Source organism: Pungitius pungitius, chromosome 2 (genome assembly GCF_949316345.1).
Source record: "Pungitius pungitius chromosome 2, fPunPun2.1, whole genome shotgun sequence".
NCBI lineage: Eukaryota > Metazoa > Chordata > Actinopteri > Perciformes > Gasterosteidae > Pungitius > Pungitius pungitius.
Genome location: NC_084901.1, coordinates 29,309,128 through 29,335,486, shown reverse-complemented (window position 1 = coordinate 29,335,486; position 26,359 = coordinate 29,309,128). Strand labels below are relative to the sequence as shown.

General features: G+C 44.1%; 3 protein-coding genes across 5 annotated transcripts; 1 reads left to right on the top strand and 2 right to left on the bottom strand.

Moving 5' to 3' along the window:
* Positions 1-431: 431 nt before the first annotated feature.
* On the top strand, positions 432-11,177 carry brd8b (bromodomain containing 8b). Of its 3 annotated transcripts, none has more exons than XM_037460789.2 (19): positions 432-531; positions 1,246-1,342; positions 1,668-1,737; positions 1,865-1,914; positions 2,045-2,167; positions 2,257-2,337; positions 2,491-2,555; positions 2,910-3,112; positions 3,387-3,578; positions 3,787-3,880; positions 4,161-4,297; positions 4,726-5,161; positions 5,248-5,285; positions 5,381-5,598; positions 5,903-5,995; positions 6,343-6,411; positions 6,515-6,800; positions 8,663-8,707; positions 10,071-11,177. In XM_037460789.2, the coding sequence occupies exons 1-19, from the start codon at positions 513-515 to the stop codon at positions 10,128-10,130; spliced, it is 2,376 nt and encodes a 791-aa protein (XP_037316686.2). In that variant the 5' UTR covers positions 432-512; the 3' UTR covers positions 10,131-11,177. The 3 variants fall into 3 exon arrangements, with proteins under 3 accessions (XP_037316686.2, XP_037316685.2, XP_037316687.2); XM_037460788.2 differs by having other exon boundaries at positions 4,158-4,297; XM_037460790.2 differs by lacking the exon at positions 8,663-8,707 and having other exon boundaries at positions 4,158-4,297; positions 10,071-11,176.
* Positions 11,178-11,369: 192 nt separating this feature from the next.
* Positions 11,370-12,773, bottom strand: si:ch211-39i2.2 (DNA damage-inducible transcript 4-like protein-like). Its single transcript, XM_037460794.2, has 2 exons — positions 12,501-12,773; positions 11,370-12,127 (listed from the first exon to the last, which is right to left on the bottom strand). The coding sequence occupies exons 1-2, from the start codon at positions 12,676-12,678 to the stop codon at positions 11,637-11,639; spliced, it is 669 nt and encodes a 222-aa protein (XP_037316691.2). The 5' UTR covers positions 12,679-12,773; the 3' UTR covers positions 11,370-11,636.
* Positions 12,774-16,688: 3,915 nt separating this feature from the next.
* sting1 (stimulator of interferon response cGAMP interactor 1) lies at positions 16,689-25,741 on the bottom strand. The gene is made up of 7 exons (XM_037460792.2): positions 25,669-25,741; positions 22,625-22,851; positions 22,036-22,228; positions 20,111-20,219; positions 19,576-19,811; positions 18,196-18,382; positions 16,689-17,806 (listed from the first exon to the last, which is right to left on the bottom strand). Exons 2-7 carry the CDS (start codon positions 22,849-22,851, stop codon positions 17,496-17,498), a joined length of 1,263 nt encoding a protein of 420 aa, XP_037316689.1. The 5' UTR covers positions 25,669-25,741; the 3' UTR covers positions 16,689-17,495.
* Positions 25,742-26,359: the final 618 nt, after the last annotated feature.

Genomic DNA, 26,359 nt, shown 5'->3' with positions numbered 1-26,359 from the left:
TTCCAACTTGCGTATCTTTAAATTCAAGTGTGTTTTGCTAAAGCGAACACATTTTTAAAAATTAAGATCACACAAATTAAATCATATTTTCTATGTCACTGACAACAGCATAGAGAATACTTTGAATATACTTTCAGATTATTGTTTAAGAGAGATAAGAATGTATATAAAATAAGATTTGTCCATTTAAGTGGATTAAGAGTCGGGGGGAAATACTGTTAGCACATAAAGGATTAATACAGAGGAGTTGCAACGGGGAACTTCCACTCCTGACGTCAGTTTATAAAAACACCAATATTATTTTGCAAAACCCATTAAGACTAAACATCTCTTGTTATAATTTTTCCGACTGAGGTTGAAATGTCAAAACATAACTCAAACAAGTAGCTACCTTAATTAAGATATTCTGATGTACGGTCCACTGGGGCAGAGTACTGTCTTTTTTCACTGTAACATTTGTGTCCCACTGAAACCTGTCCGGCGGAAGTTGTTTTCACGGCCTGACAAAAGAAATGGCGAGCGGTATCGGCAGTGAGTAATATTTCTCGGATCTTTCTCACACTGTTATCATTTTTAATACCAATTTCATAACACGTATACCAGTAAACACCACCATACATTGCAGTTCATTTAGTTTGGTTGAACCAAGTAGAGTCGTTTCATGAAAAAAGCGTTACACCGTGTAACGTTAGCTGTGTGTGTCTCGTGAATGTGTTCCCCCGTAATCAACACGGCTAAGCTAACATCAACCTTTCTATTTCAATACTGAGAAAATGCATGTCATGTCTGCAGAACCATAACTAAGAATAATTGCGTGTAGATGTTGCATTTACGCAACATTATTATTTAAGTGCTAAAATCATCCTCCAAACTCGATGCAAGTTAGCAGATTATTATAAACAACGTAACGTTAGCTAACGGTAGCTAACATTGAGCAACAACAAAAAAACCCTGCAAGTTACGTAACCATAGCGGCACCTTGTAGCTGTCATACGCTTTGTGTTGACAAATCAAAGACCGTATAGTAACTAACTTGCACGGGGGGGACGGCTGTCATTTAATGCTGCTGTGTGCTGCCGTCAACATGTTCCCCGGAACAAAAACTACCAACACATAACGTTAAATGATCTGAGATGACCACCTGTTAACGTACAAACTGACAGCTTGATAACTCCTGACAGATGACCATGTCACTCATTGTTTTAAACCCCAGGAATCACTGTGTATCTGTGCTTTTCTTCACAGAACACAAGATCCAGAATGTGGGACCAACAGAGCCCTGGTCCATCAGGGAGAAACTGTGCCTGGCCTCCTCTGTTATGAGGAGTGGCGACCAAAACTGGTAAGAAAATATCCTCCCATTGGGTTTAACGTAGACTTTAGTCATTCACAAAGGGGACAAATATAGTACATCAGAAGGCAGGTGTGTGTCTGTGGGTTGTATTAGATAAACAATGAAAAATGAAGCTGTACACATGTTTTAATGTGAAAGAAAATCACCCCACAGCATAAGAGTCTATTAAAAATTTGAAGAAAAAACAAGATTTCCCTTTAATTTGTCTTCATTTGTTCGCAATTTGAACTTCTTTAGTTTTGTCAGCAATTTATTTTTCGAACGTTTCCTCCACATATGTGTTTATTCTGAGGAATTCCTCTCTGTCTTCCAGGGTGTCTGTAAGTAGAGCCATCAAGCCCTTCTCGGAGCCCGGCCGTCCACCGGACTGGTTCTCACAGAAGGTAAGAAATCTATAAGAACTACAAATCATTTCCCCCGTTGTGTCTTTCGAGCAGATAACTATGCAGTTGTACTTACGCTGTCGCCAAAATTAGCCTCAGGATGACAAGCTTTGTCTCTGCTTCTCAGCACTGTGCCTCACAATACTCCGAGCTGCTGGAGGCCACAGAAGCACCCAAGTCAGTATTTTAGTACAGACATATCCAAACACCTATCTGCAGAATTAGAATAATGTCTCATCACTGCTTGTTGACAGGATGAAATATTTTGGTAGTTGAGTGGGCGTGTTTTTGATCTCGTACACTCCAGGCGTAAGCGGGGTGAGAAAGGTGAGGTGGTCGAAACCATTGAAGATGTCATTGTGCGTAGGCTGACCACAGAGAGGATAGAGGAACTCAAAAAACTCCTGCGAGACACACAGGAGCAGTACAGGTACATACACACTCAGGGTAGAATCATTTTAGACTACATTTGGTAGCGAGACATGGTCTTTAACCCGTCTGTGTGTTTTTTCCTGACAGGAAGTTGAAGAAAGAGGTGGACCTGATACAGACGGGTCACATGGACTCCCAGCTGAAGGAGCTGTGGGCGGAGATCACACTGTGAGACCCTCATCCGTTCTTCTCTCCGATTAAAACTCCACAATTGGACAAAATCCAGTCGCAGCTTTCCACCCGCAATCCTACCACTCGTTCCTATTAAGCCGCCCGTATACCCGCTTCTCAGACTGTTCAACTATGTTTGTCCAACCTCAGAAAGAAGAAGCAGGCCGAGGAGGAAGCCGAACAGAAAAGGAAAGCCACAGAAACCGCGTTCCAAGGTAGGTTCAGTCTGCATCAGGAAATTAAATTATCTTTGACCGCGTGAGTATTTTTTTCTAGAGAACATTTTGTTGTTCCTGTGGTTGGTGTTGCCACACATTCCCCTCACATTCCCCACCCACCAGGCTGCGAAAAACTGTACAGTGCCTTTTTCAGGCATTTTGCAGAGTTAAATATTTGATAAACTGCAAGGTAATTGCAGTAGCCTTTTATGACCTTGCTATTTTGTGCAAAATTGCCGTTTTCGTCGAGCTTTTACAGGATGCCTCATTTCTGCACTGGAGCTTATTTTTCTGTTATTCATTTAAACGGAACAAAACGATTCATTCTCTGCTCCTCTCCGTCCATCACAGCTCGCCAGGCCATGAAAAACACACCCAAGCGTCTCCCCAGTGTAACCGTACGTTCTCCCCTGGGTGCCAGCCCCCCCACTGTGGACCCTCCGGCGGAGTCCTTGGTCCCCGCGACGCCCATGGATACTGGAGGTGCTGCCTCCGATGACACCCCTACCACCACTACCTCCACCACCATGACTACACCCACCACCCACTCGGTTGTAAGAACATCCTCTAATAGAGTAGTTTGTAGTTTGACTTATGTGGTCATGTAGCAGTGCGATCCAACAAGAGTACTGCCTATACACAGAGAAAACTATGTAGTAGATGTTTTGCTTTTCAGTAATGTCCTATGGTGGATGTCCGACCTATAGATCTCCAATCGGTTTTCGGTCTTACTATGAGCCAATGGATGCTTACTGGAAGGAGATGGTTGAGATACTTTAGCTCCTGGTGTCAGCGTCATTATCATTGATTCTCTACTGCCTATGCCAGGCCCAGGGGATCGCTGTCTTCCTCCCAGCGCTGGATGCTCCAGGCCTGGGGCCCAAAGATGGAGGCCCAGCCCCTCAAGTAGATGATTCGCCTCAGAAGAGGCTCTTAACCCAGAAATCCACGCCGCCGCCCTCCCCTCTCCTGTCGGAACTGCTGAAGAAGGGCAACCTCATCTCGGCCAGCCCCCGCCTGGTAAGAGCCGGAAATGCTTGTAATGTCAGTTATTCAATATTTATTTGGAACAGCTGCTGGTAAAGATAATGATAAGGATTGACTAGGCAGCTTTTTAATTCTATTCTATTTAGCCTTTCAGTCTTTTTATTACGCCCATTGTCAGTGTATAGCTTTACTGTGTATGTTTTAACACCTTTTACACTTCTGTGTTATAAATTGATATCAGGTCGGGGAGGGAGACTCTGTTGGAAGCCTCACCAATGGAGTTCAGACAGCCACTGCAGCCACTGCCTTACCACCAGGCCATGTAGTCATCAGCGGTAAATACAGCTGCTACTGCCTGTGCATGCACACAGATCCATGTTAGTGTAGCTTTCTTTGTTATGAATGAATAGGACAAAGAATCTCAGCCTGCAGTGTTCATGGTGTACTGAAGATTAAGACAGTGGGTTCTTCCCTAATAATGACTTTTAACCTTGAAGGTCTCATTGTGTTTACCTTTACTTGTGCGTGCGTGCGTGCGTGCGTGTGTGTGTGTGCGTGTGTGCGTGCGTGCGTGCGTGTGTGTGTGTGTGTGTGCGTGTGTGTGTGTGTTAGCAGAGAGTGAAGCTGCAGTGAAGGCAGAACTCAGTGAGGAGGCGGGGTTAGTAGAAGAGGACCTTGTAGCAGTGTCCTACATGGGAGATGAGTTGGACCTGGAGACAGTGGGGGACATCATTGCCATCATAGAGGAGAAGGTACACAGTCTTTTTTTTTAAATTACTAGTCTACTCGTCAGTTAGTATCACTCGCCACTAAAGAGGCAGGAATGACCATGGTCAGAGCTGGTTGCCTTTTTAATTCATGGTAATTGGGGAGTATGTAAGTCTGAAGTAGCTGAGATTAAATACTAGATATAGTAGACACCTAATAGACAGTAATGTACAGGAGGGACGTAATACTTGCAACAGTAAAACACATTTAAGCAACAGACTTCTTAATTGATAACCTCCGCAGTGTATTATTCCTTGTTTACGGTCAATATTCCAATATTTGTGTGGAATACTGATCGCGAAAATGAAAAAAACAAACAAAAAAACCCACGTAGTTCCCGACTGTATGTATTAACAAAGAATATGATGACTCCGATTGGCTTTGGGATGTTCTTCCCTCCTTCCCCCAACAGGTCGACGACTCTGTGGAGGCCTTGGATGCAGCGGCGGTGGAAGCCGCTCTCTCCCTGTGTGAAGAGGCCGTCTCAGAAGGACACACTCTCCCGGGCCCCTGGGAGACCCACGAGCTGAAGGCTTCGGACCCGCCACCCGCGCTCCAAGACCCCGACCCCGGTCAGGAGCCTCAGGACGAGGTCGCCATAGCCGCCCTTATTCCTGCGGGCGTGGAGACCCAGGAGCAGCCGGAAACCAAAAGAGAACATCTCAAGGGACACTGTGATGGACCCGAAGTAACCGCAAGCGAGGTCACCTCTTCGGTCGCGTCTGACGATGGTGCCACAGGAAGTGAGGTTACAGAGGAGGGGGCGGCAGGGAAGGAGGCCACTGAGGCGACGGTCAAGAGCGAGGGGGAGGAGTGGAGCCAGCCGGAGCCCAACCCGCCATGCCTCGGTGGGTGGCGTCACCTGACCCATGTCCACACGTGATGCTACGGCCTTTCTGTTTCACTAACACGCTTCTCATGTTCTGTCCCACAGACTCTGAGGACAGCTCTGTGTCCGGGAAAGAGTCCAAGGTGACACCCTTACGTACACACACACACACACACAAAACATGTCAAACAATCTTTTTGCTCACTTTGTGTGTGTGTGTGTGTTATTTTGAATACAGGAGGTGAAGGAGGAGGAGGCCGGTAGCGAAGGCTACCCAGAAGAAGGGATAGAGCTGAAGGAGGAGTGCGGGGACGGGGAGGTGGAGGGGGAAGGGGAGGGGCCCTATCTGTCAGAGGTGGAGCGGGCCGCCAGCGAGAGTGAGGACGGTTACGGGCCGCCCTCGCAGCGCTACACAGCGGACTCCCTGGCCAGCAGCCCGGCCTCGTCCTCCCAGCTGTAAGTGTCATGGTTGCAGAGAGAAGTGCGATGACGATGATGTCATAATAACCTTTTTTTCCCTCCATGTGATGGGGAAGTGGCTTGTGTAAATCCCGATAACCTCTGCTGTTTCTTTAGAACTAGATAAAGCTTTGTTTGCATTTGTCACAAACATTTGCACCATGACCTCTGAATCACGCTCCGTTTCTCCGAGCTACGCATTCTTTGGCTGCTGACACACAAGGTTCTAACGGCTTGTGCTTTTGTCTCCACTTGCCTCTCGGCCACCGGGTATTTCCCACGACCCGTCCTTCCCTCTCAGATCTACATGCGGTGAGGACCAGGAGGCCGTGCAGGCCCAGAAGATCTGGAAGAAAGCCATAATGCTGGTGTGGAGAGCTGCAGCCAACCACAGGTGGAGCCTCACCTGATTCAGTCTTTGTTGGCCACAGTGATGTAGCACACACGTTTTCACTGGATTTTTGTTCAGTGTCATCGAATAGCAGGAGACCTCCACATTTCACTAATACTTTGATACCCTGTGTTCCTTCCTTATTTATCACTCTTCTATGCATTCTATTATTTCTATCTCACAGATTTTTGCCTAAAAACCAAACCCCACTGTACATTTGATTAATCGTAGTTGAAAACCAAAAGTCACAATAGCACGAATATTCATTTTCTGGACCTATAGCACTTCAGAAAAACCATGTGCCCCAAGGTTAAAGGGAAGCTAATTTGGGGACTTCCTGTTTCTCTCAGGTATGCCAGCGTCTTCCTGCAGCCGGTGTCTGATGACATCGCCCCTGGTTACCACAGCATCGTACACAGGTAAGGGCACCCGTACACTCGCTGTCGTTCCTCCATCAACCCACCACTCCACTCGCCTCTTTGACTAGCGTTGAACCACCTCCCACCACCCCTCCTGCTCCAGACCCATGGACCTGTCGGCCATAAAGAAGAACATCGAGTCCGGCGTGATCCGCACCACGGCCGAGTTCCAGCGCGACATCATGCTGATGTTCCAGAACGCCGTCATGTACAACTCGTCGGACCACGACGTGTACCACATGGCGCTGGAGATGCAACGCGACGTGCTGGAGCACGTGCAGCAGTTCCTGGCCACCCAGCTCATCATGCAGACCTCGGAGAGCGCCATCTCCGCCAAGAGCCTGCGCGGCAGGGAGGGAAACCGTAAGCCAGGAGAGCCGGCTGAGAAGGTGGGTTGGGCGACCTGTTGGGGGACAAATTAGGGTTCCCTTACCAGCCTGGCAAAGCGTCAAAATATCTAAAGGGAGCCCGGGGAGACATTTAAAAAATGATGTGGAAACTGTCCCACGATATGCCGATGTATTCTGGTTTCTATGGAAACCTTAAGCTTAACACATAACCCGCGGCCCATGGGGAGGATCGTTGGTTTGTCTCATCTTGTATTCTGAAGAAGAAAGCCTGGAGTGTGATTCAAAATGCTCCAAAGTAAACTCAAAAAGAGAATAATATCTCAGGGAAAGTTCTCTTAACTTTTTTATAAAAATGTATCCCTTAAAACTATCTGAATTGCCCCGCTACACGGGGGGGAATCCACTAGAAGCTCCACTCAACTTAAACCAGAGCACATGCGTGCTTCTAATTGTTATTTTTTGCAGATGATGAAAGCTCAGAGACTGTACTGTTCTCTCCGTGACTTAAAGCTTCCCATTTTTATAGTTATACAGGCTTTATTGCTGAAAAAATGTATCACGCTTTTGGACATGTATTATTGTCAGTCTATTAGTTTAGGCTGATGTCAAGTGCCTTAAAAGGATTCATTTACAGTGTGAATATGTAAACATCCTACAACAAAGATCCTGTTAAGTTTCATAAACAGATGGTTTGTTCAAAGGAATGAATAAATGGATGTGTTACACAGACCCTTGTTAATAAAGTTACATGCCGCCGTGTTGTATTGACCATAAAGTCAGTGTGTTTTTTTTGTTTTTTAATCCCAATGTGTCAATATATAGTCTTGCCTTGATGAATTGTTCTCCTTTGAAAGATTAGAAAGGAATCAGCGCATCATTATAGAACAGATGCGAGGCCTTTGGATTGACTGGTCTGTTTAGTGTCTCTTATCCAACTGTTTCACACCACACGTGTGTTTTCTCCTTTCTCCTCCGTTAATATGGGCCAATCTACTCATGTGAATAAAACTAACTTGAACTGCTTACGATTCTAGGAGAAACAGTTTTGCTCTCTTTTGATATCACATTGAACCACAGGCCTCTATATATAAAGGTAAAAAACTTGTTTCCATCTGGTTCCGACTCCTCCGAGCTTTCTGCTACGACTGAGGCGCACCTCCCTGATGCGTTGCTTGTCTTCGCTCAGCGTGACGAGTGTTAAATGCGGGTCAGCTGACCTGATCTCCTTTGGCCCTGATTGTCAGCGTGGTAACGCTGCTGAATACACAGGGAGACACTTGAGACACCGCGGGGCCAACTCTCTCTCTCTCTGTGTGTGTGTGTGTGCGTGTGTGTGTGTGTGTGTGTGCGCGTGAGAGAGAGAGAGACACACAGACAGGCTTCTCGTAAGTCACGGCAATTTTTTAAGAATCATGGAATTAGAAATATCCGTTCCCAATCTTGTGATTTGCAGTAAGTAAGAATTTTTTATTTTTTTTCTTGGAGTCAAGATGGGACAGTTGCTACCTTTTTTTTATAGATTTAATTGACCCAACAGTATTATAAAGCAACTTCTGTAGTTTAGGGAGCGGTTCTGTAGCTGACGTCGTTCATACTGTGGCACACAGTTAGTGAGTTGACTTCAAGACGTGTTTGTGTGTACGAGAGTGTGATCGCCTGCTTGCTGATTGTGTGTTTGTCTACCTCTGCGAATCTGTCTGTCTATACCAATCTGCCTTTTGACTACCTGCCTTTTAGAGCTGTGTGTGTGTGTGTGTGTGTGTGGGCCGTGCAGCAGCCAGAAGGATGCTCAACCCACTTCGTCTTTGGCGCAGACTTTTATGAAACTTGCTTTTTCGCCCCTGTGTGTGTGTGTGTGTGTTTTCTCTCTCTTTCTCACTCCAATGTTTGTCCTCCTACAGGACAGTGTCCCAATGGCCTCTCCTGCTTTCCTTCTCTCTCTCTTTGTAAGTATTCAGGTTCTCCCTCAGATTTCACCAGAACCAGGCCTCGCTTGTCTCAAAGCAAAGAAACACACACATGTTGTAACGCAGCCTGTACACATCTGTTTCTACATCTCATCTTTTATTTCTTCAGTTCTATTTTTAGTTCATTGGTAATATTGTAACTGAACATTTATAATAATTCAACAGTTCCCATTTGAAGCTTTTGGTTACGCTACAAAACCACAAATTAATTTAACATTACACCCTGAAAATGAACAAAATCACTTTTTAATGGACACAATTTATTTTACTTTACAAGAGCGTTAGCCAACCAACCAACCGAGTCTCCTTATGAGTCGGGTGAGACCGATGATCAGCCCAGCCAATACATGGGCCCATATAGGCAGGTATTAGTGTAGAAATTGCTCCACAGAAATTTACAGTCACTTTTATGTTGTTCTGTCACCAGGAAGCACTTTTTTTCCAGCTGTGCCTTGAAGGCTCTGTCAGACTAAATAAGAAAGAATCATCCGTGTCTGTCCTTGTGAAGTGTCGGTTGTCATCGGCAACACTGGTGGTCGTCAGCCGGTGTTTACTAGTGAGCAAACACAAATTCAACCCAGAAAGAAGAGTTCTGAGAACAATAGACGCTAAATCAGAAATCAGTTAATGTGTACTGAAGATATCGCATCACTGAAAATAGGTTTTCACAGCCTTCACAGAAGAAGATGGCATTTGGATGGATGGCTCTAACAACGCTTTTCCTCTTTGTTTGAATGTACTTATCTAGTTGGTCATGTCATGTTGCCACGGTGAAAGACTGTTGGCCCCACCGCTAAGCTTAAAAAGACAAAACAGACCATCGTTACTTAGCAACGCTCCGCTGTCAATGTGAGGGATCAGTAAGAAGTTAAAGGCCTCTCACTCTCTCCTGACAGAATCACACAAATCTCTGAAAACACTGTCCTCGTCCGCCTCATAAACTTTTAAGTTCTGTTTTGACACAATCTCCTCACACCACACACACACACACGCTCAAATGTACCCGTAACCTTTCATCACCCAAGCTTCCGTCGACCTTCAGTTAATGACCCCATGCCGGTTTCTTGGGTTTTTCTGTTTATCTGCGTCTGCATGTTCTAATTTCTTTTCTCCTTTTTTTTTTGTTGACATCTTTCTTTTTCTTTTGGATCATCGTGTCTTTTGCTGTTCTTCATTTGGAGAGGAAGCCTTTCAAGGTGGACTTTGCTGTGTTTTTTTTGTGCAGTCACGTGCGCAGCCCTGAAACGGGCCCTCCCATCCCTCTGTCCCACCGACCTTCGACCTCTACCTACTTATGTGAATTTCCTTTTTTTCCCCGTCTCTCTCTCACTTTCTGCTGCAGGACGGAGGCACTAGAGGTCGCCGTAGTGCCATGGAGGCCGACCTCAAAATGAAGAAATAAGACCTTTCAAATAAGCGAGACAGTCACTCAGAGATGGAGGTGAAAAGTAAATGGTCACTTTAGTTGGAGTGTGTGTGTGTGTGTGTGTGTGTGTGTGTGTGTGTGTGTCTACACACTTATTGATCTGTACTTTAGTGTGGACGCTTGTGTGTCTGAGAAAGCTGCCCCCAGCTGCTGCTTCTCCGCTTCGTGTGGTTTACGCCGTGATGGCAGCGAAGAACATTTTCACCAGCAACAAGTTTGTTTGGGATCGACTGACAAAGTGCAGGAGGAAATGTGCTCGTCGGACATGACCCCGTTGAATCATGGATGCATTGATGCTGCTTGATGGATGATTCCTTTTTTTAACGGAGAGCTGTGCACAGACCTGTGCCCGGCCCTCGGAGGTGAAAGAATACTGGACAACATCAACAACTGGTTGCTCTCTTTCAGTCAGCTGGCCACTACATTTACCAGTAGTTGTGGCCTGTTCATTTCAAATACGGACACATATATCATTGTGTTTGGTACGGACGTTTCATTAAAGTACACTCTTGCATTTGAAAATGAAATACTTTATCATTTTATTTTTTAATTCCAGAATACAAGCCAGCCATCATTGAAGTCATTTAATGCATTTAGTTAATTTACATGCAAGAGGTCCCCAGACTTTAAATGCCTGAGCAGTTTTGGGAATAATGTCACGGTTCCAAAAACAATCGAGAGTATTAATTTTATCTTCACCTCGAATGCCACTGCTCTTTCGTCATGTCGTAGTTGAGAATTGAATGGAAACCAATAGCTGCCTTTTGAAGGTAGAAAGTAAAAAAAACTAGACCCTATATTCCATGTAAAATAGTCTGGTGTTTTGTTGAGTGTTAATGGGCTGAAACGTAGGATGTGGAGTTTGTTGGTGCTGAAGTAGTATTGATGCGTCCCACTTAGGGTGTAGCCAGTGTGTGCTTTGCAGGTAGCACCATAACATGGTGGTGAATGTGTCGTACAAAGAAGTTTTGTACCTGTAGAGTTGTTTGGGTAGCTGATACATGTCTCATGTGCTGTTGTACATTTGTTAAATAAAGATTATTTGATCTAAATCCAAACCATGTTTGAAGTCTCAATCTTCCACTAACATTCAGTGTTTTGCGTATGTTGACTCGTTACCTGGCTTTAATATTTCCTCTTGAATTGTATGTGTGAAACCATGGGTTTACTGTAAGTGCAAGTACATAATAAAGTATACGTAAAATGCAAACACAGGACCAAGAAGTAGTAGTGTGAACAATTTATTTTATGACAAAATATCAAAAGAATAGAAAAATCCTGGAAGGAAGTTTATGTTTAGAGTCAGCCCTTTAAACATCCATCCATTCTGTGCAAAATAATGTATTCAACATGTAAACAAGCTGTTGATTTCCTGCTCCCAGTCAGACACAAAAGAACAAACAATCCAATTATTCAGATATAAAATACAACAGCTGACTTTAGTGCAGTGCAGGCCGGACCGTTCCCTGACAATACAAATGCTCAACAAGAGGTAGGGTGAAACGGGTTTACATTCTCAACGCCCTCGTAGTCAAAATCGTGAATGACGGGGCTGGCCGAGGAGTAGAGCTTCCTCTTCACTAGCCGGTACTCCGGCCTCAGCTTCATCACTTTGTTGGTCTCAAAGATGCTCCTGAGTGGGGGCCACCCATCGCCCCGATCGGCCTTGAAGATCAGTGACAGTTCAAATGTCGGGGTGACACTTGGGTCCAGGAAGATGCTCCCAGCGGACATCAGGCCCTCTTTGCAGTCCACGTAGAGCGCGATGGAGGCGCCCCGCAGGCCGCAGGGCTCATCGGAGGAGGAGCGCACCACGTCTTGGCCCACCCTGGCGGTCATCTGGCGGGGCAGCAGCAACGTCTGGCAGTGGAGGGGGGAGGCTTTGGCCTCCGTCAGACAGCGCTCGATGCGTCGGGTCACGTCTTGCTGCAGGAGCCGCTCTTCGTGCTCCATTCCGGCGTCTATGTTGGCAACTGTGGACATGTGTGGCAGGTGGAGGTGTTAGAATACGTGCCTCAGTCAGAACTTCACTCAAAAACGTCGGATTCAAACAAAAGCAAGAATCTGATGCTCAATAATTGCATATATAGTATCTCTATTTTCAAAAACTACACTAAAGTAAGACTGGAAATGTGTTCATGAGCAAAGAGAAGTAGTTTGAACAGCTTCTCAGAGACCTGCATGAGTTACATCCATTGACTGTTACATCAGCCAATGGATTCCCTACCTCCAAATAATATGAAACGTCTACGGTTACTGTTATCGCGACTCATTTATAATATCGTGATAGGCTTCATTATCCGTCTCAAAGAAAACAATTCACTTCTTTTTTTTTTTTTAACTTACAAAGCGAGATGCTGTCCTTCTCGTCGCAGCTGTCCACGCTCCCCCGCCGGGCTGAGCTCGTCTCCCGGTCCGGGGACGTGAGCTGGAGGAAATACCTCCCGATCATCGCTGCGACGCTTCGCTCCTCCGACAGAGCGGCCGACGTGTGTCCAAAGAGCCGAGCGGAGGTGTCCGGCATCCCGACGTCTTTCTAAAAAGCTCCGGTGTCTCCTCCTCACGTGACGTCGGTGTCTTCTCCATGTATTAACTCGGGTGAGCTTTCCACTTGCCGGTCGGGGAGCTGTTTATACCCGAGGGGGGCGGGGCGGGTTGCGTCAGCCCCCCCCCCCCCCCCCCCCCTCGGGGTGGGCGGGACTGACGGGCTCTATCGAGAAGGTTCCCGATATGATGCGTGGCTCACGCAACGTGTCTGGACATTGCGTGGCTTAACGCGTCTGGGGCGTGGCGAATGACGTCAGATTCAAAGTTACATACAATTATTTTGTTCAACTTTTTTCGTTGGTATGTCGAATCGTAATTTAAAAGGCACGGTATAGAATATCAAAGTCATGATTCACAAGTCATGGTGTCGAAGTCGTATCGTTGATTGACACAAGTGCTTCCCCCACAGTGAGGTTTCTGATCCAGAGATGTACAGTGACTCACTGTTCTGCCTTCCTCTCCGTGACTACTCACAGTGTAACATTAGTCGTGTATGATGCAACAGGTGGGTACAGTATTCTCACCATGAAGACGTAAGGATGTCTGAATTCATCTAATTCACATGGAGCTGAGGCAAAAGTTCAGTCAGGGCGACACGCTTTGAAATGCAGTTCATTCACCAGGTTGCGCCCCTCTCCCTGTGGTTACATGCATCTATGCATTGTGTAGTCACTGACTCTTTGCTGACTGTTGTATTAGTCATTTAAAATATCCAGCATTGAGAATTACAGACCAATTGCTTTGACTAGTGTACTTTCATGGTGGAACGAATTCACCAGGCTCCATGAATACATAATGACCTCCAACAATCCATTTGGTTTAGAAAATAAGCACAGCACCAATGTATGCATAGAACTTTTGTGTTTTCTGGATGCGTCAAAAGCTTTTGACAGAATAAATCATTCTAAATTGTCTGAGAGTGAGAAGTACCTCGGTATCCAACAAGGATTTTTTTTCACTTTTGGTATTCAAACCAAACCATGTGCACTAGATGGGGTAAGTGTGTATATCCACCCTTCCTAGCGACCAATAGCGTCTGACAAGGTGGGACACTGTCACCTGCTCTTTTCAATCTCTATATGGATATGCTGATGAGTGTTAAACAGGATGTATGGCTATAATCATCTGATGTATGCTGATGCTTTAGTGGTTTTGTCAATTGCTCAGAATCTGCTCATGGTGTACAATGTGACATTCAATTCAACTAAAAAGAGCCTTGTCATGATTGCAGCTAAATTTCCTTTCATTTTTTACATGGGAAGCCAAGAGCTTAATTTGATTCAGAAAGTGAGATACTTGTGTCTAAGCGATGATGATGATGTGCAGCGCTAGTGTTGCAAACTGTATGCACAAGCCAATATGCCTGCACGTAACTTCCTGCTGTGCACGGATTATGTCACAACAGCTCTGTTTAGAGCCTACTGTACTCCGCTCCAAACAGCCCGATGTGATGCAGCTGCAGTAGAGCAAAGAAAAAGCTCCAGGTGGCATTTAATGATGCTTTTAGAATCTCGCTTAACTTTCCAAAGATGGGCTAGTGCAAGTCATATGTTTGTGACTTGTGACGTGCCCACATTTCAGGCTGTCTTGAGGAATTTAATATACCAGGGTACATCTACGTAAACTATGTAACTAATAAAGAAACGCATGCTGTGTAATACTTGATGGCTTCGCCACCTCCATTGGCGGGGAGACATATTGAAATCCAGAGTTACGTTGAACGCACCTTCCAGTGTAATACCTCATTGCACCACCATATTAAGTGAACTTCTCTAAATATAGTTACGTGAACGCACCAGGAGATGTCATGTGCTCAGGTGCGTGGACACTGCCTTCCACACCTTTTTTCCGAACTACCTGAATGCGCCTTCTGTCAGAGATTCGTCATGGAACCGAGAGACAAGGAACTACTCTGTGGTTCGGAGAAACGGGTCCTCAGCTGAGATGTTTAGCACAACTCAAGTTTTTGATTAATGAAATTAAATTATGAAATACTTTTGATTAAAACTTTTCCATCCAAGATGTCCATTGTTCGTCTTTTTCTTCCAACCCAAACCCACGCACTTTGTGCACCTCCCGTCCCGCCCACCAGGTGGCGGAGTTTGACTGTGAACATCAAATGTCGTTGTCTGCTCTGAAGTTTAACACTAAAATGATTTCTTCACCTTGACTTCAAGTCAGTGGTGAAAGTAAGCCGGTACTTCCCGGTGCGACATTACGACACACGCACAGGCCCGTCGCGACAAGGCAAGCAAAACCAGCAACTGCTTGGGGCAACGACTGGTTAAGAATAAAATGCAACGACAAACTGTGTGAGCGCCCCTTTGATAGTCAATGCAGTAAAGTGCAACGACACTGTTATCGGGGCCCCTCATGAGCCAAAAACAAAACCTCGTCGGTCGGCAGTCATCATGAAGCGGAATTATGCTTCACTACTAAATTGACTAAACTAAGCTTAAACCCGTTTTGACTGCCAAGGGTGCATCACTAAAGTAGGACGTGATCGAAAATAAATTAACAGGTTCAGCCATTGTTATTAGATCTGGACGAGCCGAGCGCTTGGACCCATAAGAGGCTAAATGTCACGTGTGACGTCACACGTTACGTATCATAGTACCAGCAAGAAATAAAAACTACTTTCACCCCTGCTTTAAAGTCCAACCCACTCGACCGACGTGAGAGCAGACTCTGAACAGGAAGTTTTTTTTGTTTCTTACATGTTAAACCTCTCACGCCTGACTGACCCGTCTCACCTTCTGTTGAAAACCCCCTGGTGTGACGTCACTTCTGATAGCCAATCAGGCTCAGATAAAACTGGCCACAGAGGAGGAAGCGTCTTTCTGTGGAATGAAGGGGAACTTTGGTGTGAGGTGCCAGTATGTGCTCACTACCTCGCCAATAGCCTGCGGGTCATCTGTCACTCGCTCACACACTTGCCAATGATACACAGGTCTGGTGTTTAGACATAGAACTCTGGCCTCTCCTGTTTTCACCAGAATGTCAGAATTTCCCTGGTTCAATGTTTGATGACGTTTATGGCCAACTAAGGGATTAATCAGTCACTGTCAGAAGGTACATTTGTGCCAACAATAATCTGTTTTATTCATCTATTGACATCAGTATATCAGCTGATAGCAGCCTTTGATATTGTGTTATTGGTGGAGAACAGGTCAGGGCGTTCTGTCTCCACAGACATGACTCAAGCTCACATGTTTGCAGTAGTTATTTGATCTAACAGGAAGGATCAGTGAAACAATTTACTGAATTGCTCGGGTTACTACTGACAGATATAATGATGCTGCTGCTTAATAAACAACTATAATGATGATGCTGAATTAAACAAAGCATCAATATTTGTGTTTTTAAAAATGATAGAACCTACACAGTAATATTTGTTAAAAAAACACAATGTCAGTGCAAAATATTTCCTTTTCCTGCATGCCTGTGTGCATGTCTCAGCGGCGCTGGGACCACGGAGGAACGGCCCCCAGAAGGTGGGCCTGTGAAGCAGTTTGGCCAATTGGCTGGTTAAAGATGCAAATGTGTGACATACAATCCAGCCAATCAGGGCCCTCAAAGGGATTCAAAGCGGTTTGGCCCGTGGCTTGCGTGTCCTCGTCAGAGTGAGCACTAGGACCCCACTTACAAGAACAAACCCAACTCAGTAACATCTCTCCTCCAAGAGCCATTTGAGAGCAAGATTTGGCAGAGAAACTCCAGGTAAAAGAGCTGAAGATCAACCGGAGTTAACAATGAGACAGCAGAAGCCGTACATGCAACGCTTCCGTACTGAATTGGCTTTGAGGGTGAAAAAAATAAGGGTTGCAATAAATGTTAATTGACTTATTATTTCACCATATATTTTCTAAACACCATTCCAACAAAAACAAAAAGAGTCAACTACTACACTAGAGGCTTCCTAAAGCTGCCTCTAAGCATATATATTATATATTAGCATATATAAGCATATGATATTCACAGCGGTCCTCATCTTAGGCTAGCATATTAGCATGCTAACATTGCAGTTTCAGTATGTGTGTGCGCTCATGGGAGAAGCAGGTAAGCAGGTGTGGTGTCAGGCTTCTTTGAACTCTTTTTTATTATCATAAAACACACTCGTAGATGTTTCTCTTCCTCCATATCTCTCTTTCAGAGCTTTGCTGCCGTAAATATTTCTGTGATTTTACAATTTTAACTCCTATTACCAATATTATTACCTTGAATATAAATACTATACATACAACATTTTCACCATTCTTCTCACCCCATCTATTTGAAAGACTTGTCGTGATTAACTAAATGCTGACACCAACCTTTGAAATGGACCCACTGGTAGCAACAGCAGGACCAGTCTACACCAATATTGGACAGAACAACTGGATGTTATTAGATGTCATATTTACAAGATGAAGGAGAATAACAAACTCTTCATCCATCATTTCGTAGCTGCTTAAAGACAACATTGTCTTCTAGACAAAAGCTTCATGGTTTCCCAGATATTTCTACACACACACTGATTTCATTTCAAAACCGAGACCTGATCCATTCATCTGTTTACACACTGAGCCATTTCTAGATACATAGACAAGCGTTTTCACGCTTGCAATCAATGTCGATCAAAATGACATTGTGTGCACTTCCTGTCGCTGGTCAGAACAGGCAGCTCCCAAACGTCTCCATCAGCTAACCAAGCAATTAGAAAAGATCAAATAAATTATTCATCTCAGCAAATATTAGCATTTATCGAACCTCTATGAATTCACACAGATAAAGAGATAGCAGACTGTAGATAAATCAATTGCGCAGCGTCATTCTTCCTTGAAAGTGGTCGGAGTTCTCAACAGGTTCCCTCAGAGGCTGAGGTTCCTCCAGGCTGAACATGAGCGTCGGCTCCCTGCTCATCGGCTCAGGGGGGCAATTGTTACCACTTATGGGGGGTAACTGTAGCAACCTGGCGGAGCGCTCAACGTCACTTGATTCCTTTATGGGGGGGTGCACCGTCTCCTGCGTAGGAGTCGGGGTGAGGGAGAACTCTTCTTTCTCCTGCTGCTCCAGGTGTCTGAGGATGGCTTTGGACAGCAGGTGGGGGTCGTCCTCGTGCTCATCTATAAGCAGAAGAGGATATGATATACGTCTGGTTTCAGCATCCCGCCTCTGATCCTTTGCAGTGTCTCGCTCATCTCAAACGTCCATGTTAAGACAGTAATGATTCTTTGTTAAAAAGACGAAAATCCACTGATAACTAGAGCAAAGCCAGAAAAGTTCTAATTGAATCAGTTACACCCTGTGCAGCAAAATGTGTGTGTGTGTGTGTGTATTAACAAAAACTTCTAAAACACAGAAACGGCAACACAATCAATAGATATGCAGATCGCGACTGTTGAACCCCGGGGGAAGCAGATAAACTGAAAATCCCCTTAGTAGTCAGTCTCAAGCCACCAGGTGTGTATCAAATGAACTCACAAACGGACACACTCTTGGCCTGCCCTCATACCATTAAGCAGAATGAGTCGGTAGCGGTTGCGACACTCCAGCGAGCGCTCCAGTATTTCCTGCAGAGTTCTGTAGAAGAGCAGGACCTGCCGTCGGCGCTCGGGCTCCCCGAAACCAGCGCTGCTCTCTTGGGACATGCCGTACAGCGTCAGAAGAGGCGTTGCATACTCCACCACACACTCATGGACCTGTTTACGCACACACACACACACACACACACACAGACACTGAGAGATTGAGACATTTATATGGACAATTAATCTGTAAAAGCTTGGGGGGGGCACCAGAAAAGGGACATTGCCATGGGACTGTTTCTGTGCTTTACAGAAGCAGATGAGATGTTCCTATGTTGGACCAGCTGGTACTCACCACAAATCATCAAGTGTTTCTTTCATACTCTCAGGATGTGCTTAAGACAAGAGGACAAACGTATTGTATAGTGTCCTTTCATTTGATGGAAATACATTTGAATCAATTCAGTAAATCAAGCAATTAAAAGCTAGCAAAATGTATTAATTCGTGCTCTGAGAACTCATTTCTGTTGAAACAAACGCAATGTTTTCTCATCTTTCATAAGTCACATTCACTTTAAAGTATTCAAAGTATTAGTAGGCTACATATATTTGATTATATATTTATATAAATATCATTGCAACATTAACACGGGGCAAACATATATCATCCCCCTATCCAGCCCATTCTGAGTGGTGACAGCCACAACACCATCACTTTCATATAATTGGTGGCTATTTTTGGTCTAACTTGAAACTGGGCTTTCATCCATCCCAAACTTCCTTTCCTTTGACTACAGAGGCGGTTTTGAGTACAATTGCGCTTAGATTTGCCACATCAGACATGTTGAATATGGAGCACATTGACGTGCTATCATGAAATATTGAAAAAAATATACAGAAGGCCCCTTGAGTCTGTCACTTTCCTGTGACTCTCTTTCTTTCTCTGTCGCATTTCTGCCGTGCAGTCTTTACAAATCTGATCTGAAGAAGACGATGTCGGCTCTGAGTCTTTCAAACCACATTGGCAATATGACGCTCTACTGCCTTATTGACTGAATATTTCTGCTGTGCACCTGAGAGACATTTCTGAATGTAATCAGATTGATGATTATCGTAAACCCTGTACATTCATCAGTTTGCAACTCAATTTAAGACCTATAATTTGAAATACCACAGGTATACTGATGTGAGATAGGAGGTTGAAGTGTGGTATTTCCTTTCCCTTTTTCCCAATGCATGATAGGATTCTTTAAGCCATCTTTGACTCTTAAAGCTCCAGAGAATAGCTAAAAAGCACACGGCTATCATTTCATGTGGGAAAGCTCTTCTGTGTCAATCTGTAAATGTTGTTTAAGAGCCCCGCCTACCTTCCCATTCTCGTCAAATACTCTGTAAACGCTGTGCTTGTAGACCCGCCCCCGGACGCCCGCCACGTCCATATTGTTGTTGGGCAGGTTGTCGTAGAAACGGATGTTGTCGTCCTCGTCCTCCAGCTTGTGAGAAATGTTGGCGTTGAGAGGTATGAGGATGAGGAGCTTCCTGGAGCCACGACCCCAGGGGGCCTCGTGAGTGTCACGAAATGCTGTGATCGAGTCCTCTAAACCTGAACACACACACACACACACAGAGAAACACCCTAACACATTAACACATTCATTGAGATCTCTAGAATAAAGTGCAAGTTGTGTTATTATAACCCCCCAAAAAAACAAAAAAGGAGAGTAAACACTGTACATTTGAATCTTTAAGGGTTGTGTAGCATAAGTATGAGCTCATCTTAAAAGCAGACATGTTCAGCGTATCAAATTAAATTGATAATTTAGAACAAGTCCAAACGACGGCTTTTCAAATGACCGAGTGTCCTCTGAAATATACGGAAGTGTGTTGCTAGACGTTACTGACGTGGCAGCACCAGGCGCAGGTAGCCCAGGTAGAAGGACCAGGCCAGGCCGTGGGCCACGTTCATCTTTCTCCCCTCGCACATTTCCGATACCTCCACCTCCGACGGACCCTGCACACCAACAACAGAAACGTCCAGCAATGTGTCACAACACCTCACTTCTGCTTAGGATCTGCAGCCCTGCTGCCCTTTGCTATCCAGGACTAGTCATGGGTAATAATATGTGTAGTCAGGATAACAAAAAAAGGTTTTTGTAAATGGTGACTTAACCGTTAACTTTCTTACTATTCAGCATGGAAAAAGCGTTAATGGCTCGTCTTTTTGTTCCCACATGTTGAAGAATAAACACAGAACACCTGTAGTTTGCGTCAGGACTGTTTTTATAAATGCAAACTGTAAATGCTAAAGATGAATAGAATCCAACAGGACAGAGGCAGCTATACCCAAACTTGAGCTTGTAGTTTATATAATGATTCAGAGGAACGGTAAGCTTTGCTCAGAATTATACAGCAATTCTTTGAGGACGGTGTTGTGGTCATTCTTGCTGATGAAGTTATATTTGGAGCCTATTTTTACTCCAGAAATGTCACAATAATTACAATCAACTGAGGCTTAGAGAAGTGTTCTTACTAAGGAACAGTTTTGTCCGGTGTGGTGCTGTTATGCTAAAACGAGACTATTTGTCATTTCTACCATGATGCTGTGAGCTGTAATAATATACATAAACTCTCAAATGAAAACTATTCTATTGAAACAAATGATCTAAGTTGATCATGATGCTGAAAAGGGGAAGAGAGAATCACTCTGCATTTTTTTTCTAGTTGTCTGGGGCAGGAGGAGCTTTTATGTTTTACTTTGAAAGACATGGTCCGGAGTTCTCTTTTACAGCTACAGTGTACTAGTTTTACAATCTAGTATCATGCAGGAGCTCATGGACTTATTCCATGAGTTTCATCCGGCAACAGGCTTGTAGGCCTAACGTAAACTTGTAAGACAATGTAACCATAATCTGATTCTTCAAATGCTTTCTGGGCTGATGATAGTTACGCGATTCTTTTGTAACCCGATTACGTGACGCTGTAATCCGTAACTACCCAGCGCTGATGTTAGCTTACTGTCAGAGGGCCGTGTTGGGTGTGTGGTACAAGTGTTTGGGACAAATCTGTGACACTGATTCTTTAAATCACAGCTGTCACTGAAAGGATCTGGAGCTCCCAGGAGTAGGTTCCCCTTTAAAAGCCTATTGAAAGACAACACATGAACTATCATGTTTAAAGTGGTTGGCTGCTCAACTAGAACCCATACACACAGGGCCCGAGTGATGCACTTAAATAGATAAACAGGTTGAACCACACATACAACTGGATTCAGTATTCAGTAAGTGTTGTGTGTCCTCGTCGGGTGTGTGTGCAGGTAGACCGGTGGCAGATTAAAGAGACATGACTGCAGGGCTGCTGATAGGGTGAAACATCATGAAACATGAATACTAATGTTCCTCTTTTCAAAAATCTTGTGTTTGATTATTATTATTACATTTATAATAGCACATCATGTTGACAGTGAGGCAAAACCTGACACGTTGCTAAAATAGTTATTTTTAGTATTTTTTTAAGCATTGTCTCGAAAATAGTTTATAGTAGTTTCTTAAGTATGAACAAGGTCGCTATGTCCCAGATGAAAACTTGTTCTAGTTACATTGTCCCAAAACTGCCATGTAGCCCTGAAATGTAAGGGGAGGTAGAAGTTACATTAAGAGATGTCTAAATGCTCATGCACAGGCCTCAACCTGTGTTTTTGTATGTTGTGGCCCATTCACTGCAAATCACTTTACAAAACATGCTGTTTTATAGCTTTCATTTGTCGTGGAAGAGAAAGACCCCCGAACAATCAGAGACTTTGGTGTTTGGGTGTCTGATGTGCGCCTCACCAGGACTCCCAGGCTTTTGAAAAGAGCATAAAGGACCGAGGTCAGGATGAGGAGTTTCCAGCATTGGCTCCTGTTTGACAAGGGATGTCCAGCCACATAGACCAGGAGGCCTGCCAGCCCGGCAGCCAGCAGAGTCTTCCCCCCAAACCCACAGGCTGGCAGCACGTGACTCAGCAGCCTCTGGCCTCTATATCTGGTTAAAACAGGAGGAAACAGGTTTATCGTGTTACCTGTGTGGCAGTTAGGCAAATTGGTCAGGTAAATGTACTATCTATGTGTGGTGGTGGGCGGGGTTGGCGCTCGGCTGCAGGAGAGAGAGGGGGGGAGCGGCTCAGGTAACGGCGCCAGGTAGAGCTAACAGCGCTAACGATACAAACAACGGCAAAAAGCATGATGGAGAGGTCATTGAAGGGCAGGTGCTACGCTTGCGCAATAGCACTACTGGTTGGGCCGGCTGCGTGAGGACAAAATGTACCGTCGTCTTCCAGCTGTAAAGCGTGGCTAACGTACAATAACATTATTTATTCTGGATCTTCTGACAAACACACTAAAATACGCACAACAGATGAACCAAACCGTTTTCTCTCACCTCGTATTTGAATGGTTTAGCACCTCCTCTGCCATCAGACAGATCCCGTGCAGCAGAGGGCCGAGGGTCAGAATGAGGATTACCATGGCAACCCATCCAAACAATCTTTCAGGAGACAGGAACACGGTGCCTCCTATTGCTGTGGCCGTCAGCGCCACAGCACACGCCTTGGGCAGAGTCCCTCGAGGCCGAGGGATGAGAGCGTCCTGTTCTCGAAGGCGAAGCATCTTTGAAAGGGACAGACCCCCAGTGTCAGAGTTGTGTATCTGTCTCTAGGTGCGCAACTTCAACCAGAATACTTTCCATGGAAGATAAACTGTTGCAGTTATTTGAGAGATGTAGCTGTGATGAATGTTTCTTGTCAAGATAATTTTGGACATTTATGGTTCTCAGGAAAAAAATATATATTACATAAAAAACACAATTTAGTCCTCACGAACTCAACATCGGCTGTATCTATACGAAATATGCTCCCTGCTCATTTGTGAAGAAATCAACCAAAACCTGATTTTTAAGGAACGGAAAGTGTAAGTAAACAAAAAATCCATCTGAACACTCCAACCCCTAAGGGCAAAGGCTCAATGTAGGAAAGAGAAAACATATTGTACCTACGACTTTCCTTCTGGAAACCAATCGTCTAGTGTGATGTCACGTTCATGTGACACATTCTAAAACTTCTCCCTCCCTCTGTTGGTTTAAGGCTCTTGTAAATGATTGATATTGATTGTAACGCTTCTCCTCATCCCAGGTTACATAATCGAAATAAATTTGTGTTACGCCCTATTTGGAATCTGCTTTAATTCTGTGGGTCAATTCTGCACACAACATATTTGAGGTATATTCGTCGTGAGAGAGTGATCCCGTCTTAGTTTCTCATGATTCTTACCAAAAGCCCCCTGACGTAAATTTGTGAAGTTGGGCTAGATTACGACGTACTATAAAAACAAATCTACATGATAGTCCAGTTTGTGGACAGTACGCATGTAAAGTTTTAAGTTGATAGAGCAAGGGTAAACTACTCTACAGAAGGCTTTTGTGAAGGCCTTGCGTCAGACGAACGGCTGGCTCAGATTCTTCATTTTTGTATAAATTGAGTTCAGATCGGCTGATTTGCATCATTCCACCACTCTATTGCTTTGTTCAATCAGCCTGAATTGTAAGTAAGCAATCCTGTGCTTCCACAGGCTTTTACTTTGAAAAAAGAGACAGACAGATTTCTGATTGGCTAAAAAAAATGGCAAGACAGCTTGAGCAGCCATGTTGCCTGGCTAGCAAGTTTTGAATGCTAGCTAAATGCTAACAAGAGATCATTGCAAAAACCATAATGTCTGTGAAAAACAACAACGGTAAGACACATTTATGATTTTTTTCTTCCATGGCTCGATGGGTTTTGTACAGAATGTTCGGCATGGTTTGTCTGAGCGAAATGATACTCATATCACCATAATCAGCGTGTTCTGCTTGCATTGTTGCAATGGTAATGTAGCATAAAGCATAAAGATATGGCACTTATGGTCAGTCAAGTCCAAAATTTCTAGACAAATCTGCATGGAATATGTTCTTACTCTTACCCCACTAAAGCTGTGTTTGGAGTATTTTAAAGTAGTTTTGGGCTTATTGTAGCCAGGGCTCTGATGTTGAAACAAGGCTAACCAAGCCTAGCTATTATTATGATTAAACCGGCCGTGATTCGATGTCTGCTTGGAGAAATTTCTATTTTTTTGCTACAATGGTTTGGTGGTCATTTGTATAGAGAAATAAAACATATACCACTAGAATCAGGGTGATCTGCTGATGCTATTTGTTGTCTTGTTTTCCTTTTATAAAATGTATTTTTAACGGAAAAGGTTGTACACCACTGTACGCACAATTCTAGACACAATTTTTGTTTTCATTCATATCTGTGTTGTTGGGATTTTCAATCCCCCCGAGTTGGTTGATGAGAAGAATCCGGCACGTCAAGTAAAAAAGTTAACGTTTATTTTGAAGAGAAATAGATACATTGAGCAATTCCCCGCAGGTGCACCTGGAGACTGTACACACAGATCGTCCAGCGATCCATCCAAGAGTCTGCCTGTTGTCCGACTGACCCTTTTTATGATCTCCTCACGTCCTTGAAGACTAGTTTGAGCTGGTTCTGGTCTCAGACGGCTATTGTCCAAGATGCCCAGGTGTCCCCCCTCCCCCGGTACCATCCTGTGCTAGGAGCACTGTGTCAGATAGTGATTTATCTTCACGCTTCCTGTACTCCTTCATCCCTCAGTTCTCCCGTGTGCCTTATATGGTCACAGCGTTATTCACTCCATTGTCACAACATCTGCTCTATAGAAAAAACATGTAAAAAGCACACGAGCAGGAACACACATTTCACAGTGTTCATGAGAGCCGTGTTCACAATTGAGCGCTGGGTCTCAAAATTAATATGTTTTTTGTGTGTAATATTGTTTTCAACAGTAACATATAGACCAGCAGCGGACCCTTTTTTAGTGGGTCGCGGGCCTGTGCATGGGAAAAAAAAAAGAAAGAATTCATCTTGTGATTTTATTTTGAAGGGGCGTTTTATAATGCAGCGGAGTGTCTTTTTTTTCTCGTGTTTTCAGTCAAGCGCGGCAATTAGAACGGGAAAAGATGAGACTGGCGCAAAGAAAACCGCTAGCACCACTGATATAGACTGTCACACATTATAGCACTCACGGGGCTTCCCCTTACAACCAGAATAATTATTTCCAGAGTTATTTGACTCTCATGGGTGTGCCATTTCCGGAGCAGAGCCCATGAAAAAGAGGCTGGTGCTTATCACCTCGACCATTACAATCACCTGACACAAAATTTGACTAAAAAAAGACTAATCTTTTTTTTTATATGTGTGTTCTCTTCCTATCAATAGTTATATCTTACAAGATACACTACTGAGAAATAAAAAACATTCATAAAAAATTCCACTATCACCGCAAGGCAATGGAGCCATGTAAACACTGACATGCTGTACAGTGAAGTTTCAGCAAAGTTTGAATCTAAAGAATGAAATGTATGAAGTAACTCACCACGGTGTGTACGGTCTGATACAAACGAGAGCGGATTTCCTTTTCCCTTCTATCCTCCTTCTGCCGCTCCTCTCTCTCCACCCTTTTTATTCATCATTCAACACTTTCACTTTCGATTAATGCTATTTTCGCCGTTTCCCCGCATTCAAAGCAGCCAAAGATATTGGTAAAGAGAGGGAGTGGACGGTAATCTTCATGAAAGAGCAAGTCCTCATTATGGAACTATTAATATCTTTGCAATAAAAAAACAGACAGTTCAATTGAGCAATTTTTTCTGCTCTTTTGTTGAGCCATTTTTTATCAAAGTGAAACACATTAATATACCGGTGGGGAAAAAATAGTTACCAAAAAATGAACGTAGGAAAGTTTATTGAATTGATTGATGACTTATGATAGGTGCACAGCAATTGGTAAACTGTTTCTAGGATTAGCTATCACTGGCTATTTCATCATTTGTCCATTACTTCTATTTAGATGGAGCAAAGCTTCACATTTCAAAAGTTCATCCATTAAATGCTTTTGGATCCCTTAAAGTTAATTCTTTAGTCAGCCAACTGTTTCAACTACTCTGAACACAGTCTGGACTGCAACACGTGTCTTTCATATAACAGCTGACTGCACAATGACCGTTTCTCATTTTTGACTTAATTACCGCATTCCAAAAGTTGTTCCCCTTTAGAGCTGCAGACGT